The sequence below is a fragment of the Ostrea edulis genome, chromosome 5 (assembly GCF_947568905.1).
Source record: "Ostrea edulis chromosome 5, xbOstEdul1.1, whole genome shotgun sequence".
Lineage (NCBI taxonomy): Eukaryota > Metazoa > Mollusca > Bivalvia > Ostreida > Ostreidae > Ostrea > Ostrea edulis.
The window spans coordinates 84,063,600-84,085,070 of record NC_079168.1 but is presented as its reverse complement, the minus strand read 5'-3'; the positions used below and the strand labels follow the sequence as shown (position 1 = coordinate 84,085,070).

The 21,471-nt window shown below is 34.4% G+C and overlaps 1 protein-coding gene across 4 annotated transcripts in view; it reads right to left on the bottom strand.

The window, feature by feature from the left end:
• Positions 1-267: 267 nt before the first annotated feature.
• Positions 268-21,471, bottom strand: part of LOC125651603 (furin-like protease kpc-1) — a 38,850-nt gene continuing 17,646 nt past the window's right edge. The window contains exons 8-23 of one of the 4 annotated variants that reach the window (XR_007361289.2): positions 20,703-20,915; positions 16,411-16,511; positions 16,173-16,276; positions 13,940-14,057; positions 13,024-13,355; positions 12,617-12,756; positions 11,228-11,316; positions 10,808-10,998; positions 9,270-9,413; positions 8,954-9,047; positions 8,554-8,663; positions 6,037-6,137; positions 5,349-5,514; positions 4,781-5,013; positions 4,594-4,622; positions 1,507-1,547 (exon numbers count right to left, since the gene is read on the bottom strand). Coding sequence is in view for 3 of the 4 variants with exons in the window: in XM_056166538.1 (XP_056022513.1) it covers positions 4,805-5,013; positions 5,349-5,514; positions 6,037-6,137; positions 8,554-8,663; positions 8,954-9,047; positions 9,270-9,413; positions 10,808-10,998; positions 11,228-11,316; positions 12,617-12,756; positions 13,024-13,355; positions 13,940-14,057; positions 16,173-16,276; positions 16,411-16,511; positions 20,703-20,915 (2,112 nt within the window). In the remaining variant the exon portion in view is untranslated. Of the gene's footprint in view, positions 4,623-4,780; positions 5,014-5,348; positions 5,515-6,036; positions 6,138-8,553; positions 8,664-8,953; positions 9,048-9,269; positions 9,414-10,807; positions 10,999-11,227; positions 11,317-12,616; positions 12,757-13,023; positions 13,356-13,939; positions 14,058-16,172; positions 16,277-16,410; positions 16,512-20,702; positions 20,916-21,471 lie in introns of all 4 variants that reach the window. The other 3 variants (XM_056166538.1, XM_048880277.2, XM_048880278.2) reach the window with 3 other exon arrangements.

The following is a 21,471-nucleotide window of genomic DNA, read 5'->3' as shown; positions in this document are numbered from 1 at the left end:
AACTAACCACTCTCAATATAAAATCTAATTTCACAGAGGCATGACTTTTACAGAAGTGGGATGTCGATATGTCAGTACACAGAAAGTTTAAACCAGTTAGGGAAAGCACAGGGGACAACAATGCAGAAAAACCAGACAGACTTTAAAAGCTGCGCCGTTATATATCCGTCTAAAAACGAGCGTATTTTTAAAAAAGCACTGCAAGCACCTGGGTCCTGGTGTCTGGCTGAGTACTCCGACCAACTTCCAAATAATAATAAAAACAAATTCATTACTTTTGTGTTTATTTTTGTATGTCCTGTAAGTGTTAAATGCAATCAAGCATAAAGAAAAACAAACAATGATGCCAAGTGTCCATAATCAAGATACAACATCAAAAATTGTGATCGAGAAAAACAGTAAAGAAACAGAATATTTCAAAACAAAATAAATGAATTATACATGTACAATTCATAGTGGAGTTTAAAAAAAAACCAAAAAAAAAACATTTTACAGGCATGATTCAATATTCCGGATTTATGTCCTAAGCAATCAGGTAGATACTTTCATATGTATGATGGCGTATGGATGAGGATGTTGCACTCGATTAATTTTTCTTTGCGATTTTTGCACCAGAAATTGTACAGAAATGTCATAACATATTGGCACGTGAAACTGAACAAAATGGATTTCTCTAAATAACACAAGCACTCGCCATTATCTTGCACACAAGAGTACATATCAATAGTTTGTCCCCTTAGAATGTTACGCAAAAGCTACACACGTTCAATATAGTCATTAATGTAAAACTGCATGCCACGTCAACACCCAAAAGTCCCTAACATGGTACAAGGTTCTGGGAATAAACCTTAAAATCTGATTGAAGAAAAGGTTGTATTAATTTTTATTTTTTTTTTTTTTTTTTTTTGGTTGTTTGTTTTTGTCTTTTTAAAATTAATTTTGCACATGTTCATAGACTTTTGGCAATACTAAAATTTATACTCTATCCAAAACAAAAAGATTATACCAAACACTAAACCAATTTAAGCTCAAGTGCAAAAATACATAACCTTTGATGACACTTCAACAGGATTGCAACTAATAAATTACGGAAAATTTATTTTCCTCTTGAACCCGTGTGAGAGAGTTTGGGTTTTTTTTCTGAAGAAAGTTAGGTAATGTTGAGTAAAAAAGTAGTCAAGGGGGGGGGGGGGGGGGGGGGGGGCATTTCCGTAGTTAACTTATTTCCATCTAATTCGGTGGGGCTATATAAATGCATGGATCAGTTTTATCTTATAAAATTAATGCTTAACTAATGCTACATCACAATTCAAAACAAGCAAAAACAGATTATATAAAAATTGTGCATACAGAGTAAACACAAAACCCCACCAAAAAAAAAACCAAAAAAAAAAAACCCCACTGAGCCATCGTAACAAATACTTGGCGTAACCATGACTGGGTTAAAGTACCACGTCTTTTTTAAGTTTGAGATCGGTTGGGGAATCCTGGGTACAGATATCGCCAGGGGGTTGCCAAAAATATCCGGCTTCTAACCATACACCTGGCTGAAAAGGAAAATCAGAGCTAATGGTCAAACAAAACATCTAAACAACATTTACAAACAGGGTGTCAATTTCACGAAAATACCTATTTAGACCCAGTAACATTACATCTGAACATTTGTCGTTAGCCGTATAAATGTGTACAAGGAGTTGGGATCTCCGCTGCACTATGTGATAGCTATCAAACTAAACAAAGTTATAAAGGTTCTCGTGAACTTAAAGCTGTTTTTCTTTTTTGTGTACCTGTTTGGTACTGTTGGGGTTTACAAATAAAATTTAATGACACCAAATTTCTTTAATTTCAATTTGTTAACCTGATTACAATATTTTCTCGGCAGCAATTCACATTTCCTGTCACATGACTTGCAGCTTTAGGGAATCTACTAGCATGCTCTACATACAGTCATAGCTTATACACATGCATACTAACACACAGAGCTTCATGCATATATACAAATCTACCCCTGAAAAAAAAAAGTTGATCAACAACAAAAATTCCATATTGAAAGCAAACTTGCATTTTAAAAATGATCTATGTACAAAATACACTCTGTGATTGTGATGAAATATGATTTGATTTTTTGTTTGTTGCAGCAAATTCAATTAAATTACAAAAAAATGCATAGAGCAATATAAAAACATAAGCAAAGAATCTTGTGAGACACATCATAAACACATTTCCAATACCTACATGGAGTTACCATGACAACAGACCAAAAAAAAAAATGATGACAAGACCCAAAATTAAAACATTTGCTTGTTTTACCTTTGTGACCCAGCAATTTTACTTAGGAGAAGGCAGGTCAGAAATATATTCTAATTTTTGGACAAAAATCTAGGTACATTTACACTCAAAAAGGTCTAAAATCAAAAAATTATTTCATTGAAAGAAGTAACAGTTTCATTTTTTTTTAGTGAAGGGATTTTTTTCTCCAGAGTCAGAAAGGTAAAACAATTAAAATTTTAATATTCTCTATAGGAAATAAATATATATATATATACTCTAAGAAACAAAAATGTCACAAGTTTTGTTCATATAGATTTTTGTACTACGAAACTCAAGATCAGACCGAAAGTTGAACATATAGTTTCACATTACATGTGTATGTAAATTAAACATGATAATATGCATTATTATATTAGTCACATACAGGCTATACTGGCCTGAGTTTAGTCTTTACAATGTGAAAGACATACTGTTTTGAACTCGTTTTAAAATCCTACACATTTACCAAAAAAAAAAAAATATATATATATATATCAATGTTCATATTTCAATTTAGTTTTTAATACAAGTATCACAGATAATTCTCCGTAATAAGTTTTGAACTAAATTGATTTCTTGTTTTCAATCTGTAAACAAAACAGAGGAAAAAAATCAACCAGACTTTCAAAAAATCAATTTACTCCAATCTTATAACTTTCAGCAAATACTCTTAAGTCTTCATATTTTGTACAAAAATACCTATTCTAACACATAAATTGAGCATATGTATATTTTGTGTCAGCAATCATCTGACATCATTGACAAAAATGAAAAAAAAAATAATCTTGTAGTCTTGTACATAAAACATAACACCTCTACTATAAACATACACACGTTATCTATGTCATAAAGTAAAATGATCAAATATAGCAACCAAACAAAAACCAAGAACCGTAATGGATAATTCTATAAGATAACCTATAAGAATTATCTGACCACAAAGCAATTTTCATAGGACAAGGTTAAAACAAATGACCTGCCTCATCATGTTACAGCCACATAATCTCAATGGCCTACATTTTTTTTTTTTACCGTTACTCCCCTTACACTGGAATTTTGGGAGGGGAAGGGGTGCTTGTTATTGTGGTCCTAAGCTTCAGGCAGAAAGTATCAAAAACTGTATTGTCATGCTTACTTATTCAAAAATTCTATAATCATGAATTATGTCTATTAAAAAACAAGGTTTAGTTTAGAGGTAATTTTTATTTTTATTTTCAATATATATATTTAAAAAAAATAATCACTGGCGCATGCGTCCAGAATTGAAAAAGTTGTGATACATGTATTTTGGCTTACAAATTATTATTTTAACAGATTTCTATTCCACTCTTACCTTGCTAATCAAGATGAATATGGTTCAGGTGTTCCATAAAACTACCAGATGGGTAGTCATATACAGTAAAACACGCTTATAACAAACACACTTATAATTAATTCACGCTTATTGCGATGCGAGATTTATTCCCCTATGAGAGGAAAATAACAGAATTTTATTGATACAATGACGTTTAATTATAACAAACTGTTTTTCGCTGGCCCTGGGGGTTTGTTATAACCGTGTTTTACTGTATAATGAAGTTTGGTTTTCACAAACTTTTTCACTGGCCCTGGAGGTTCACTATAACTGTGTTTTACTGTATAATGAAGTTTGTTATAATGAACTGTTTTTCACTGGCCCCCTTGAGGTTCACTATAACCATGTTTTACTGTATAATGAAGTTTGGTTATAATGAACTGTTTTTCACTGCCCTGGAGGTTCGCTATAACCATGTTTTACTGTATAATGGAGTTTGGTTATAATGAACTGTTTTTCACTGCCCTGGAGGTTCGCTATAACCATGTTTTACTGTATAATGGAGTTTGGTTATAATTCACTGGCCCTGGAGGTTCATTATAACCATGTTTTATGGAACCTTCTTATTTGCTAGCATTAAAGTTTATCTAAATATCTGTACATCACTTCAGACTTTAGATATCTATTATGAATGAAAAACCAAGTAGAGGCAAATACTGGTATAAAAAAAAATTGATAGGGCTCACCCAGCAAAAAAGTTTGTAATGTAACAGCACAAATAAATAAACTCAGAGTAACATATGATTGCATAAAAGAATAAAATCAAAAATAACTACATAAGGAGTAACCCTCTGTGACAAGCTCTGGCTTCTCCTCTTTCTCCTATTCATTCTGATTGGATGTGATACCCACTCCCACTATTATGGAGCTTGTTTACAAATGGAATGTGCTGCCATTTCTTTTTTTCCCCATCACCTGATGATAATTACTTCATCTAACTCCTCACTGAGATAAACTCCTGCAAAACATGCAAGGTGGTCCATTAATCAGTAACAATAATATGAAGTAAGATTGAATTTTTTATCATATTTTCATAGGTGCATAATGTGACTATCATCCAGTACCAATATATATCAAATAATCCAGAGGCAAATCATAGACAGTATGCAAGATTACCTGCTACTCCTCTGTGATCCACCCCTATAGATCCTCTTGTAGTAAGGGACTGTAGTATATGCCTTTGTCATTTTCACTTTTCCTGGACCACCAGCTGGATTTTTTAGCGACCATGTACACAATGACCAACACAACAAGGACGATTAGAATGCCAATCAACCCCACTAAAACAACCACTAGCGTTCCAGTTGAGTACAGCGTCTGCAAGGATTTCTGGGGCAGTATGCACATGCCTAAAAGCATAAAGTTACCTCTCTGCTTCATGTCCCACTAATCAGACAAATTTTTATAAACCATTTGAACCCATTTCCAATATTAGACAGTGAGATTGGCTAGACACAATCACTTGACAAGCGGTGCGTTAGTCAAGATGCTAATAAAATTAACACACACCCCACACCATTTTGAAACATTGTAGAATATCCAAAAAATTTCATGATAATTTGTCAGTCTGATTAGAGAGTGAAATTTTACATTAATTGCAGTGGAATTATTGATATGATAAAAGCTATCTGACATTTGCTAATGTTAGTACTCTGTCATATTTTGCTAGCTTACAGAGACTTACCTTGATTATCACAGTTACAACAGGACCCCTCTTTTTCGTTGTCCTTACAACACGTGACACAGGTTTGTAGATATGAGTGGTATGCTAGTGGAGCCTCACATGACAAACACTCATGTGACCCTGGTCCATAACACGTGCTACACCGATAGTGACAGTTTCGACACTCCTAAAAGATGATGATTTAGTGTCAGTGTTACTGATTGTGGTTCAGCATGTTACTGATCCTGATTCAATACTAGTGATCATGATTAAGGTAGTACTCTACATCATCATAATGGCTGACTTCCTTTAAAAACATGGATGAAAAAAATCGATATCAGCAATATTTGGCTTTTCCTTTTCCATTTAAATACCTAGCCGAGTAGCTCAGTAGGTTAGAATACCGACTGCTGACCTGTAGGTCAGAGGTTCGAGTACAGCAGGGGTTTTAATTTTTTTTCAGATTACCTTCCACTAAAACTGTATTATTTGACAAAATAAAGTAAATTTGAAAATTTTCAACTTCAAAATATTATTGTACATATCCTCCACTTTTCATCTACGTCAAATTTATCTGGTGTAGCACACCTCCTTAAATGGCATCATTGACCATGATTCATGGTCTTTTACCATGTATAAGTGTTGCTAATCTTCATTCAGTTTAAGTGTTATTGATCACGGTATTGATGTGCGATCTAAAATGACATACCATATTAATAAAGTCGTAATACTGCTCTCTGAAGCAAGACTTCTGCTGATGGCAAGTGCCCTCTCTCTTCACAAAGTCTCCAATGCAGTTATTACAGTTGCCTAGAATCATAACAGATAAAAAACTGAAACAAACAACACACTAAAAATGGCTTAAGGACATGCGGGACGATGTGGCCAAAAATAACTCGTCAATGAATATTTGTTCTTTTTTTCACGAAGCACCATCAGGATGTCCTTTACAATGTGTATAAATTTCATGGCCACTTTCTAGTATACAAGGGAGATAATAAGCTTTGAATTACCCCCTTTTCGAAAATTGTGAATTTTACAAGATCATTCCGATTTTCATTTCAAAAAATAATTTAATGGGATTTTTATATATTATATCTTTTACAATAATCTTTAAAATATATGCAAAATATAGAATAAATAATAATAACATGCTTAAACATTACGTATAATAAGAAATTGGGAAAATTTAAGGATTTGGGGTGGAAATTAGTACTCAAAAACAGGGTAGTCCAGATACTAAATGAAGCACTGCTCAAAAACTTGTCAATGAATTTTTTTGCAAACACTGCAATTAAAAGCTATTCATATACCTAACTTCCTGTAAAAATATGAAGGGGTGAAGCTAATCTTGATTTTGAGGTAGGCGTCCTTGAAGTTATACATTGATATGATCACTTGGGGTTAGGCTTGGCGAAATATTTGTTATTAAACAAAGAAACAGTAAAGATATATTCACACACCCCTTCACGGAGTACCAACGGACGATATACAATTTCCAAATGATATTTAACTGGGAATGTTTATTACGTTGCCCCCGGTATTACGTTATTTTATTGTGACAAAATGGAAACTGTAATAACTTTCAAGCTTATATTCGTTTCATATACAACTACTGTTAAAAGTAATGGGGGAGAGGATAGCCTCAATTTATTTGCACTACATTTTTTTTTTTTTTTTTTTTTTACACTGCTCACTTTCAAAGACGGGGGGGGGGGGGGGGGGGGGGGGGGGGGGGGGGGCAGCCTAATTCTTTGTGCATGATATGGAATACATTGTTAAAAACTATATTTATTTTGAACCTATTGAAATATTTAGAATTTTCATGATTATGGTACAAAAATTGAGTTAATGAAAACAAATTAAGATTTTAATCTTTTTAAAAATATATATGTATATATTATACATGACTTTGGACAAAACGTCTAGCTCTACAATTCATCTTGCTTCAAACCACAGGGTTAGATCTAGTTAACGTCAATATAAGCTACTACTACAGTACTTCTGCGGCCAGGGTAGCTAGTGTCGCTTATGACTCGGATTGTCTTCATCTTATTTTTCAAGGAATTTATGTGTCGCACACGTTGTGACTTTGCACTTTTTTCTTTTTCACACGTCTGCTTCTCGCTTTTCGACATGTATCATATTTATTACATTAGTTACCATTTTCGCAGCATTTTTTCGTAAAGTTAGTAAAAATAATTTGTAATATAAAATAGTTTGAGAAATAAAGCGTACTTAGATTTACATGAAAATGCTTGGGAAAATTAAACATTCCTAGCATGGACGTTAAGACTTGACAAAAAGTATCGATCTTCAGCATATGGGGGTATGGGTGGGGTATTTTTCGCAAAGAATGATCGATTATAAAAGCACCAGAATAGTTCCTACGTTTCCCAAGCAAGATTCGGTAGAAATGTGTGTTCAGTTCTAGTTTCACACTTCACACTACTATAGTAAATACCAACAAACGATCATCATCTTACACTTGCACCGGGTCATTGTTTACGTACTATTGACTTTCTTTTTGTAAATGCCTAGATTCAAATTGCATGTACATGCAGGAGCGATTTCGGTGACTAATACGCTATATACACGTACTATCAAAATTTTTGACAGAACGTCGTGACGTACTTTTTTATTGTACGTCATATAGTGTGTCTGTAGAGCATTGTGATTTTTCTCGGGAAACTTTAACGACACTGCGTCCAGTTCTAAATTTATAATAAATTCGCAATCATCACGTGATCATCGTCCAACATATCCTTAATTAGAACTGAAATAACTGTAGTTTTCTTGGCATTATTCAAACCCACAATTGTCAATAAGTCTTAAAAACTATTAGATATGGCTATTTCAGTAGAGGACCTGAACTCTGTTGCTTTTTAATCAATTGTGAGAACATTTATTGTAAATCTTGCTATAATTTTAAATACCCACTTTCTCTAAATCATCATAAAATAAATATTGAAGCCAAACTATAATGACTATGGAAGAGAATCACAATTTCAGAGACATTCTCACAAGAATTAGAATATATAAATTATACACTGTACCAGGCCGACAATCACAAGTATTTTACAGAACAACTTTCATAGAGGTATGAAAGTAACAAATTTAAAACAAACTGTGTGGACAAAAACAAAAAACTAAAAAAAATAAATTTATTTTTAAAAAAACAAAGATTTTAAAAAATGCGTCTCTCTAAGGAAAATGACTACTTTACCATGTTGACAAGCATGACATTCTGTGTGGGCTGTAGATTGGTCCATTTTAACAACATACGGGAGATACCCATTGGGACAGTCGGGCAGACACTTCCTCTGGTGAAAGTAACTGTGAAGCAGAGAGAAATGGCTGTATGCAAGATTACTCTCCTCCCTAAGTAAAATAACGTTTCTATAGGGCGGTTAATCATTATTCTCTATAGCAACAAAATACCAAATCATTCATCTTTGATCAAAAGCATACATTTCCTTCATCATTCTAATATTATTCAATATAATACTAAACTTTAAACAACTTTTGCTAAGTGGAAGTGATATATTTTTTTTTAACAAATGAAGGTGTACTGTATATTGTCTGTTTTGCTATAAAGTCCACACTTTTTCATGAACCACACTTACCTTCCCGGATCACAGAGAACACACAGGTCTTCTGACTGACATTGCAGACAACCAACACTACACTTCACACACTTTCCTCTGAACTTGTAGTAACCTATCAAAGAGAACAACTTACAGTACACACACAACTGTTAAACACCTCGTTTACATAGAGAAAGTCTCTTATGAAATCATACCTACATGTACAACATATTTCATTACCAAACTTCCCAGTATATTAACATGTAATGAGTTACACTGATAAAATGGACAGACAATGAGAAACCAAGACTACTTCAATCTTAGCCTACACTGAGACGCTAGTATAAAAACTTACCTTTAGAACAGACATTTTCTGGCAGGTAACATTTATCAGACAAAAGGGTCAAAGTTCGAGGACAGCTGGTACATTTGTCCTTGTTTTGTGTGCAGGTCTCACACATATTGTTGCACTTTTTACACACCCTGTGGTTTGGGCTCTCTGTACAAGAAAACGAAATGAGTTGTTACAGCACAAGTAGTGGGATGGTAAAATTCTATGGTAGTCTCTGTTCAGTATAATTAAATAAGTATATCTAACAATATTACACTCAGGATCACAATCTGGAGCTGCACTATGTAATCAATAATCCTGGAGTGTTTTCAGGCTATCAGAGGAGCTTTCATTCTATAACTTTGCAGGTACTTTAAGCTCTTCAACTTTTTTTCCTCATTCGATTAAACACAAACTCACACGTTTGATTAGAGATGGTACATTAAGAGTAATGTTGATATATATTGCAGACATATCATCCAATCAAGTAACCGTTACCATGTCAACAATATACATGTACTAGTAATGACTGACAAACAATTCTTTGTTTGATGGAGGAAACCCTTTGTTGCTATGACAACTGTCACTGTAGATTAATCCTCTCCTCTATGTCTCTGTGGTCATAAAATAGAACAAAACTGTTGTCTTCCTAAAATTGGAGGTACTCTGACTGACCGATAAAGGTCATAACCTCAGGTTATGAAAATGTGACCCTCAATGCAGTCAGTGTTTTTCATTACTAATTCCGCAAAATAAGTTGGTGGATCAAAGCATCAGATTGACTCTCGGTATAACCTTAACTTGACATTGACTAAACATAAATTACAGACTGAGTATCAATTTCTGTAATTCCAAATTTTTGACACAAAATTTAAAGTAAATTAATTCAGACACCCCCCAAAAATCTGACAAACCAATCATTACAATAAAGCTGCATGTACATCTTGATTTCACACTGGGCCTCCTCAGAATTCACAACAATTTTAAAGATACAGTTGTCGAACATATCTACACTTCTAACATTTTCAAAATATTGAACAGACAATATCTTCCTATGTCCAAAGTGGATTGACCATGTGACCTATAAATCAATAAGGGTCATCTACTCCTTATGCTGTACCAGTGTACCAAGTTTGGTGTCAATCAAGCAAATGATTCTTAAAATATAGGAGACAATATATTACTATGTCCAGTTTGACCCTTGACCTTTCACCATGTGACCTCAAAATCAATAGGGGTCATCTTCTCCTGAAGAATTACCAGTGTACAAAGTTTGATGTCTGTCAAGGAAAGGTTTCTCAAGATATTGAGTGGACAGTATCTTCCTATGACCAAAGTGGACTGACCCTGGACCTTTGAACTGAAAAACAATAGGGGTCTTCTTCTACTCACAACCAACCCACACATGAAATATCATTATCATCAAGTGAATGGTTCTCAAGATATTGAGTGGACAACATGTGGTCTACCAACTGACATGCAAAGCAATATGCCCCTCTTCTTTAAAGAGGGCCATAAAAATAATTTTTTTTGGCACAGCAACAAGAAGAGTAAAATTTTACCCAGGAAGTATCCCTCGGGACACTCTATTGAACACTTTCCCTCCTCTGGTAACAAGAAATACCCATCACGACAGGCATAACAGTGTGGACGATAGCCATACTTAGATGTACAGTTCATGCACTTAGAGTCACATGGTAGACACATCTTTTGGTTTTCAGTGTATCCATGGGGACACTCCTTCACACAGGCACTGGAAAAGTTTTCAATTGATTTTACAACAAAATTTCATTGACCTCTATTTCATTATTCAAAATGTTTATCAACAGTTAGATATAGTGTGTACATACTTGATTTCATATGATTTACTGTATGTTTTTCTTCAATCCCTCACATACAACATTATTTCTAATAAAAGAATTAACAACTTACTCTCCTGTCCAATATGAATATTTCAGTTTCGAAAATGCATAATGATTTACCCCGCCTCTCCCATACGCAGATTTTTGCAGGCTCTGCAGTCGTCTGCGCGACTACCTGTACAGGTGTCTAGGCATTCATCATCACATTTCTACAAAATATTACAACAGATCATCACATTTCTACAAAATATTACAACAAATTCAGAAAAATTTATCAAACTTTACAAAACTGATCCGTGAATGAAACTTTGTCGATTACATATGATAGCTACACTGTATAGTTTGTATGTATCAGATGCTGATGATCTTACAGGTGGTTGAGTTGTACTAAATAACACATTATCTTACAGGAGGTTGAGATGTACTAAATAACATATTATCTTACAGGAGGTAGAGATGTACTAAATAACATATTATCTTACAGGAGGTAGAGATGTACTAAATAACATATTATCAGAAGTTGATGATCTTACAGGTGGTTGAGTTGTACTAAATAACACATTATCTTACAGGAGGTTGAGATGTACTAAATAGCATATTATCTTACAGGTGGTTAAGTTGTACTAAATAACATATTATCTTACAGGTGGTTGAGATGTACTAAATAGCATATTATCTTACAGGTGGTTAAGTTGTACTAAATAACATATTATCTTACAGGTGGTTGAGTTGTACTAAATAACATATCAGAAGTTGATGATCTTGCAGGTGGTTGAGATGTACTAAATAACATATTATCAGAAGTTGATGATCTTACAGGAGGTTGAGATGTACTAAATAACATATTATCTTACAGGAGGTTGAGATGTACTAAATAACATATTATCAGAAGTTGATGATCTTACAGGTTATTAAGTTGTACTAAATAACATATTATCTTACAGGTTGTTGAATTGTACTAAATAGCATATTATCTTACAGGTGGTTAAGTTGTACTAAATAACATATTATTTTACAGGTGGTTGAGATGTACTAAATAACATATCAGAAGTTGATGATCTTACAGGAGGTTGAGTTGTACTACATACATGTATTATCTTACAGGAGGTTGAGATGTACTAAATCACTGATTATCTTACAGGAGGTTGAGATGTACTAAATCACTGATTATCTTACAGGAGGTTGAGATGTACTAAATCACTGATTATCTTACAGGAGGTTGAGATGTACTAAATAACTGATTATCTTACAGGAGGTTGAGATGTACTAAATCACTGATTATCTTACAGGAGGTTGAGATGTACTAAATAACTGATTATCTTACAGGAGGTTGAGATGTACTAAATCACTGATTATCTTACAGGAGGTTGAGATGTACTAAATCACTGATTATCTTACAGGAGGTTGAGATGTACTAAATCACTGATTATCTTACAGGAGGTTGGGATGTACTAAATCACTGATTATCTTACAGGAGGTTGAGATGTACTAAATCACTGATTATCTTACAGGAGGTTGAGTTGTCCCTGTAATGGGCTGTGTTTCTGGAACATCTGGTTCAGTGACCACTACTCCTTGACCAGGTTGCTTCAGTCGGATTGGATTGTCCTTTGTTCCATGAAGAATCAGTGTCCATGATATAAGGTGCCCTGAAAGATCCATTTAGATTTACCTGTTATATTGAAGTATTACTGATAAAAAAAAAAGCTTATAAATACTGATATAAATGATTTTTTTCCTTGGATAGCTGATCAAGTTACACAAATATCTAAAGTTTCTTGCAAACATGCTTAGCATATACTGAATTTGGACAATCTGCATTCAATAATCAAACACTTCTTAACATTCATTTTCCTTTAGAAGACTATGATACAACATGTATTTATCATAATTTTTTAAAAGCACATCTGACTAACCTTTGACCCCGGCTGGAGGTTTGGGCCAGCTGGATGTTGGGTGATCATCCGCTATCTCTAACTTCCATGTCCCTGTGGGGTTCTCCTCCCAGAAGTGGACAGACAGAAATGCCCACTGATTGAACCCTCCTTTGTTCATGTCTGAGGGTCGTTTGGGGAGAAGTGTAGATTTAGTACCACTGGGGGATGTCAAATGAATGACCAGGTTACCACGGCGATAATAGGTCAAGGTCAACTTCGCCTGAACATGTTCTAAATAGTTGACTTCATTGGCAGTGCCTCGGCAACCATCTGTAGTCACTAGACTGGTGTATGGGGGGCCCATCAAGTTCCTGTGGGTTAGCAGTAAGGACAGTCTTGGATTTAAAAACTTATAAATATTTCAATCAATGATAAAAGAAAGTTAGTAGGTAGCCAATACCCTGAGGTCAGATTAAGAAATGACAGAACCCAGGTCATATACATCTCCCTTAGCATCAAAGTAATAGTATGCTATATCTGTCAAATCGGTAATTTCCACACAATTATATGTCTGTTTACAACCGTCTTACTTCTAGATAACATTTATAAAAGAGAATAAAACTAAGTCTTAATGTACAATAATTTTTGTCAATAATGCAAACATCAAACAGTGACAAAAATAATGATTTCTTGTCAAGAAGTACAAAAATTTTCAAATCATATATTTTTGGTCATTAATTTCAAAGCAACACAAGTCAGAACTTTATTAAGGTAAAATGACATCTGCTATCTATAATATTTGAAGCTTTTAAATTAAATTTCCATAGACATACATATTTTTGGTCATAAATTTCAAAGCAATACAAGTCAGAAGAGGTGATTTTATTGAGGTAATATGACAGCTGCTATCTGTTATGTTCTTAGTTTTTACTAGAGTATATTTCTATAGACTTACACATTATTAGCATCACTGAGAACTGCACAGATGTGTTTGGGAGGAACATTGATCCACCTCAATCCATAATCCACCATAGCTGTGGCATTCATCAGACCATAACCGTACCGCAGACTCACTGAAATCATTAGTTATCAGTAAACGTGAATATCTAATCCATGTTGCTTATTCAAAGACTTTATCATGAAAGTTTACACATACTGGTATGTACTAAACATCAAGAAATTTTCACAGGACTGTTTTCACAAGTTTTTAATTCGTTAATTAAGGAATTGCAAATCTTGGCGTGTTTATTTTAAAAGTTCCTCTACTGTAGATTCCTTATTTTATGCGAGTAATTAATTTGGCAGGCTAGCTGTTTTAGTTAATATTGTGTGAACATAAAATCACAAGTTCAGACTTTCAGAGATTTATATATCACATCTTTCATCTCATTTCTGGCTGTATATCAATGCGATCTTATTTCTAATGGCCAGAAAAAGTCAGTGACATAAAGGTCGATCCACGACTCTTTGTGAAGCCCCTCCATGCCTAGGAGGGTTACAAATGCAGTTGATAAGATCTTCCAAAAATCGAATATGATAAAAAAAATTGCTAAAACGCATCAAAGATGCGTATGGCCGAGTTGCAATTTGGAAAATTATGCACGATTGCATTCCCGAAGTAAAAACATGCACAAATTTAATATAGTTTATAAGTATGAAGCTTTGAATGACCACAATAGGTATTTAGTTTGATAATGACCTTGACCTTTGGATTTCAAAAGCAACATGAATCTTGAATGTCATCAGGATTTGAAGTCTGATAAACATGCACCAGCAAGTACATGTATAAAAGTTAGAGGCAAGCTCAAATCTACAGTATATAGTGGGGAAAAAAAGACCTTGACCTTTGACCTCAAAATAAATAGGAACCTTCCTCTTTTGGATGTGATCAAAATATGCAAGTCTGACAAAGACGCGCCAAGTAGTATGAAAGTTAGAGACCGGACAAGCTCAAATCTATGGCATTTAGTGACAGAGTGACTTGACCTTTGACCTTTTGACCTCAAAATAAATAGGAACCTTCCTCTTTTGGATGTGATCATGTTATGCAAGTTTCACAAAGATGCCCCTAGTAGTATGAAAGTTAGAGACCGGACAAGCTCAAATCTATGGCATTTAGTGACAAAGTGACCTTGACCTTTGACCTCAAAATAAATAGGAACCTTCCTCTTTTGGATGTGATCATATTATGTAAGTCTCACAAAGATGCACCAAAAAATATGAAAGTTAGAGACCGGATAAGCTAACTGTGGACACAGCCCACCCACCCGCCCGACTGGACGCCCATCCTTCGCCAATTTAAAAGCCGAGATTTGTTACGCAACTGGGATAAAAAAGCATGGCAAACAGATGGTATTACATGATACTGCAATTATAATACAGTAAAACTCACTAATAGCAAACTGCTAAGGACAAACAATTTTGTTATATCCAGCAAGTTCATAATATGTTTTAAAACTACAGGGAATGAAAATTACTTTGCTGTAAATATAAATTCATTATAAACAAGTTAATTGTAACCGTGTTTTACTGCAATCAGTGACATGATTTCAGTAGTTTAACTTAGGTAAGCTATTTCAAAAACTGTTTTAAAAGACATTCCTCAGTTACAAAATTACACTTAAAATCTAATTAACTATAATTGTATAATGATAATCTTATCTATGCTTTCATTATTGAATGTTTAATCTTTAAAATGGAAGAAAGAGTTATCTCTCTTGTATTGTCATCTAAACAATACGATCAAAAGTTTAATTTTATATCATGAAAAAAATGTTCCCAAAACTAAATAATCAGCATGATTTAATGATTGTTTCAAGTTGCTACATGAAAAGCATTTACTAGAAATTCAATGGTGACAGTTCTCTTTTACCCTTCACGTGTTGTAATTCCATAAACACATAATTCGCAATGCAAATAAATGCAAGATTTTAAAATCCATTAATCACAATTTTACGTGGATATTAATTCCTTGCTTTTTATAAGGAGTCTACATTATTTAAGATGGTTTTTTTTGTAGTACAACAAATTGAAATTTTGTTTCACAGGCTCAAAATTTCTTACAATTGTACGAAAATGAAACACTCATTTAAACCTTATCTCATTCAATTCTTCATAATTATATTCTGTTTCAGGGCCATTACAAAATGTGTGGATCATAAAGATTAGCAACCTTTCATTTAGTTTACCTTTCCTGTTCTTGCCATTTGAAATCCAGTTACCATCCTCCATAGGGTCGGGGTTAGAGGTCAACAATGTGATATACTGAACATCTCGCCAGGTCAAGGTCGGACTAAAAGAAAAAAATAATGCAATTTTTTTTATTGTTTTGTTGCGTGTATACGGAAACAGAACATTTGACAAAATCATCGAGTCTTGGAGATTGTTGAGTGACAAAATGTGTGTATGTATAAGTAGATCGCTTACTTTGCTTCCAGTAGGAGGGCCACCAGACCGGCGGCCAGCGGCGCCGAGGCTGATGTCCCTGTGTGACTACTGGTGCACTGGTTGTGTAGGTCTGTGGAAATCTGGAATAGAAAGCATTATTATAGTATACTGAGTTTGTGACTTTACCAAGAACTCTACACCATACGAGTTCATCATGGTCTCCTTAAGAGTACATCAGCACATTCTCAAACTACTCTAGATGGTAGCTGTGTCAATGTGGGTCTGTCAGTGTGTACAACTAGAATATGAATAGCCTATACAGTAAAACAAACTTATCATGAAGTGCTGGGGGCATACAATATAGACTTGTTATTAATGTAATTCATTATATCCAATACGTTTTAAAACTACCAATTCACTGTAAGCATCAATTCATTATAAACATGTTCGCTGTAACCATATTTTACTGTAATGCAATCTGCCAACAGTTAGGCTGGCTAATCTGAGAAGATTTCCACCAATATGATACATTTATAGGCACCCAAGAACCTAGGTAGGGTATTAGTGTTCTGAGAAGACCCAAGCTAAAAATAGAAAATGTGTAAGTGTCTTGAGAACCAAGACCAAAGCTAACAAGATGTGTTTGTGAAACACAAATGCACCCGATAATGGCCAATTCCAAAGATCTTTCTACTGGTACCAAGATATTTGTCCTTGTGATCTTCACAAGGACAAATATCTTGGTACCAGTAGAAAGATCTTGTCACAAGAAATACCCAAGTGCAATATGAAAGGTCTAATATTTACCATTTAGAAGTTATGACCAATGTCAAATTTTTTAAAAGTAGGTCAAATGCCAAGGTCAAAAGGTTTAGTACCAACAGAAAGGTCTTATCACAAGGAATACTCATGTGAAATATGAAAACTCTAGCACTTACTGTTCAAAAGTTATTAGCAAGGTTAAAGTTTTCAAAAAGTAGGCCAAACACCAAGGTCAAGGGGTCAACAAGAGTACCACAAATGGTACAATATACGCCCGTCGGACAGTGAAATTCAGCCTGGAAGCATATTGTGCACGGTGAATTGATACTACACATATTCTGAATAGAAAAGCCTTAAAGTGGGTCATGGTGCACCAATCCAGCTGAAATGCAAACTGAACTTGTATTCCTCTAAGAGGAAGCCTTTGATTAAATATCTGGGCAATATCTGTATCCATCATGAAAAAAAGCCCGGAAAACTGTTTGACCTACTTTTAGTCCTAATGTAGGTCACGGAGGGACGGACCAATCCAGCTAAAATGCAAACTGAACTTGTATTCCTATGAAAGGAAGCTTATGTGTAAATTTCAGGGCAATATCTGTATTTGTAACGAAAAAAAGGCCGGAAAACTGTTTGACCTACTTATAGCCCTAAAGTAGGTCAAGGATAGACCAATCCAGCTGAAATGCGAACTCACTCTTACAATTCTTGAGGGACATATTGTGACTAATTCTCAGAGTTGTACATGCATCCTTTACGGAAAAAAGTCCGGAAAACATGACCCCAGACAGACAGCCAGCCAGACGCACGGACAACGCCATAACATAATACGTCCCATCTAATGATGGGCGAATAAAAAATGTTGGTACCCACGGAAAGGTCTTGTCACAAGGAATACTCATGTGAAATATCAAAGCTCTAGCACTTACTATTCAAAAATTATTAGCAAGGATAAAGTTTCAGACAGAATGACAGAATTACAGACAGGACAAAAACAATATGCCCCTGATCTTTGATCTCGGGGGCATAAAAAAAAAATGTTTGAGCATCTGAGGACCAAGACCAAAGTTAAAAACAGAAAATGTGCGAGCGTCGTGAGAACCAAGACCAAAGCTAAAAATAGAAAATGTGTGAACATCTGAGAAACATGGTAGGGTGTCGTACTGGAGTATACTAGTCAGCATCATTTTTCTTAAAGCTGTATGATCCGATGTTCATGCAATATTTTTGTACATAATTACTTTCAAGCTGATTAATTAGTGTTTAAAGTTATTGACTTTCTCTTAATTACATGCTTGAAAACATTTGCATGTAAAAGAAAGCAGTGAAAAGATTATTTAGAAAGTAAATATAGTGTGGTACGCATAAATCATCCGCAACACCTTGGGCCTTTCACCAAAAACACAGTGTTTCTTGGTGAAAGACCGAGATGTTCGGGATGATGCATAAATTATACAGTGTTAGGTGTCTATAAATAGCCCTACGCACATCAGGGGAATCCCAACATGATCATGTATTAGCTCAGACGCAACTGTCTAATTTTAAGGCCGAAAGAGCATAAAACAACAAATTACTAAGAGGTATTTGATATTTTTATTTCTATTAAACTTATGGCACAGTACTTTTGTAACAAAATACACAGCTTTACACAGATAGGACCACCGATGATCTGAAAGTTTGAACTGCACATGTGACTGTCACTTGAAATGGCCGAGTGACTGTTAGTAAACACCGATTTGAAATCAAGTAATTCTGGTTCAAACAGGTGAAATAATGTATGACATGTCGTACAGCCTCATAAATATGTACGTGCGGTGATTTACTGTAATAGCGATTTTACAAGGTGGAAAAAAAAAATGTCAAAATTTGGACCATACAACTTTAATAAATGCTTTGATACTTTGAAATTTACCTCTACATTTACACGCATGTTTATCATAAAGACTGATATGTAAATATATGGGGAAAATACAATAAAATGTAATATTTATGTACATGTATATTAAAAGTGGTCATGTTTCATAAGTCAGATAATATACTGGTAAAAACATGGCTACAGCACATGCAAGTCTTCTGAAGGTCACAAACTACAACAGAAGTTGTCTGAAGGTCATAGTGCAACAGACGCAGTCAACAAACAATAAGAATATGTAAATTTTACTCCTTTTTGTTTCTTTATTTTTTAAGGGAAAAGAGGGGGAAGGGTATCAGTATTGAGAGTAAAACTTGATCATTTTGAAATTAATTGCAGATGTTGGGGAAAGGAGTTAACAAATTCTAAGACAAAAAGTTTTCAAAAGCTTCTGTTGCGGTTTACAAGAGTATCTAAGACTTGAATTTATAACCCAATCACTACTGTGTGTATGAATTTACAACCCAATCACTACTGTATGTACATGTAGATTACAACACATCACTACTGTATGTACATGTACATTACAACACATCACTACTGTGTGTACATGTAGATTGCAACACATCACATGTGCATGTCCACATCTTACTGAGGGGGAACGGGGAAGGTTATTAAAATACCACAGCTATGATGAACTTTTAAATCACGCCTTTACTCAGACATACTGTACAGTAAAAGATGGAAAAATAAGAGAGATTAAAAAACATTCTTTGGACAGGTAATTTTAAATGCATAGAGTAACTGATACACACGAAACAGATCAATAAATACGTTGTTACTTTCACACATTGACTTTAGTTCATGAACATTGGCAATCAGATTATCTTCACAGTTGTATCTATATTGAATGACTACTTTTCCCGTTGAAAAAATGATGTACAGCTTGACATTCAGCTGATTTCCATTAAACTCCATTGTTATGTTACTGATTCAACCCAAGCATCCGGTATTCCTTTATAACGTTGAAATCAATATTCAATACAAGAAAATTACATACTATATATTCCAGAGACATCTTCCATAATCAAATTAAGCCCATGTTACCACGATCTATATCTAATAAACTATTTATATGTCATAGACAAGAACAGATGAATGTATCAATTGACTGAAAAATATGTGAACTTATCACACACAAAAAGAGCTGAAGTGGATTAGAATTAACAATATCATTTAAAATGTATTATGTTCAGACAGTTCTTAAAATCCTTGTTCCTGTATATTATACTTTTTCACATACAATCTTAAATATATTCTTACAAATCTAATTCATTAAAAATTGTTGGATATGTGTGTGTGTGCGTGTGTGTGTGTGCGCACACATGTACAAGACAAGTTTTTCTTACTAATAGTATTGACAGAGAGGATTACTTCACTCTAGATCAATGTCTTCTCATTAATGTAAGATATGTTCATGTATTACCAAACAGCAAGAATATTGATCAACAGAAATGTGATCCAAATACCAAAGCCGCATGTACTTTTGGCAATTATCAACTGACAGCACTTTTTGCAATGGAATTTTTTATGCAGCACTTTAAAATTGCCCACTTTCAATACAGAATTTTGATTGGAGCTCATTTCACATGTATATAGTAGAGCCTTTTCCACCAACAACTTTTTATTGATATTAACATGACATGTCATAACTTACGATTTGTTTTTCATTATAGGCTCCACTGCTGTAGGTAGTAGCGAGGGTTGAGGAACACTCCTCCAGATACCAGGGTTTACGTCCGTGTTCGGACGTGCTGCTGATGGAGAGAGTGTAGATACTGTTGGTGTATCCATCACAGTTACAGCTGTCGAAGGCACTACCTCCATTACCTGAGGCCCACACAAAAATGTTGCCTTTACCGCCTCGACCCTACAAAAGATTCATTTGAAAAATTCTTAATCACAAAAGAGAGCATTCATGATACCATACAGAGGAGAATTGTATTCAAAAGACATAGTATAAAACAAGAACACTGATGCCCCCAGAATACAACATTTTAAAGAATAATTTTTAAAGTAGGTCAGAGGTCAATTTCAAGGTCACAAGGTCAACAAATCTCGTATCGCTGGAAAGGTCTTCTCACAAAAAAAATGCATATAAAAGCAGTTAACTCTTTTGATTGGAAAGATAGGCTTAAATTAGAATTTTCTAAAAGTAAGTCAAAGGTCAATGCAAAGGTCACCAGGTCAAACATTTTGGTGTGAAAGGAAAGGTCTTGTCACAAGAAATACACATACCAAATATAAAAGGTCTACCTATTATGGTGTAAAAGCTATGGTCAAGGTTAAAGTTTTTGCCACAGGCAGACAGACAGGCCAAAAACTGGATGCCCCCATATCTTTGATTCTGGGGAATGAAAATTTCTTTTTGATCAAAATTGCCACAAGAAACCTGTCAAATTACTGAAGTATGTAAAATCTAACCG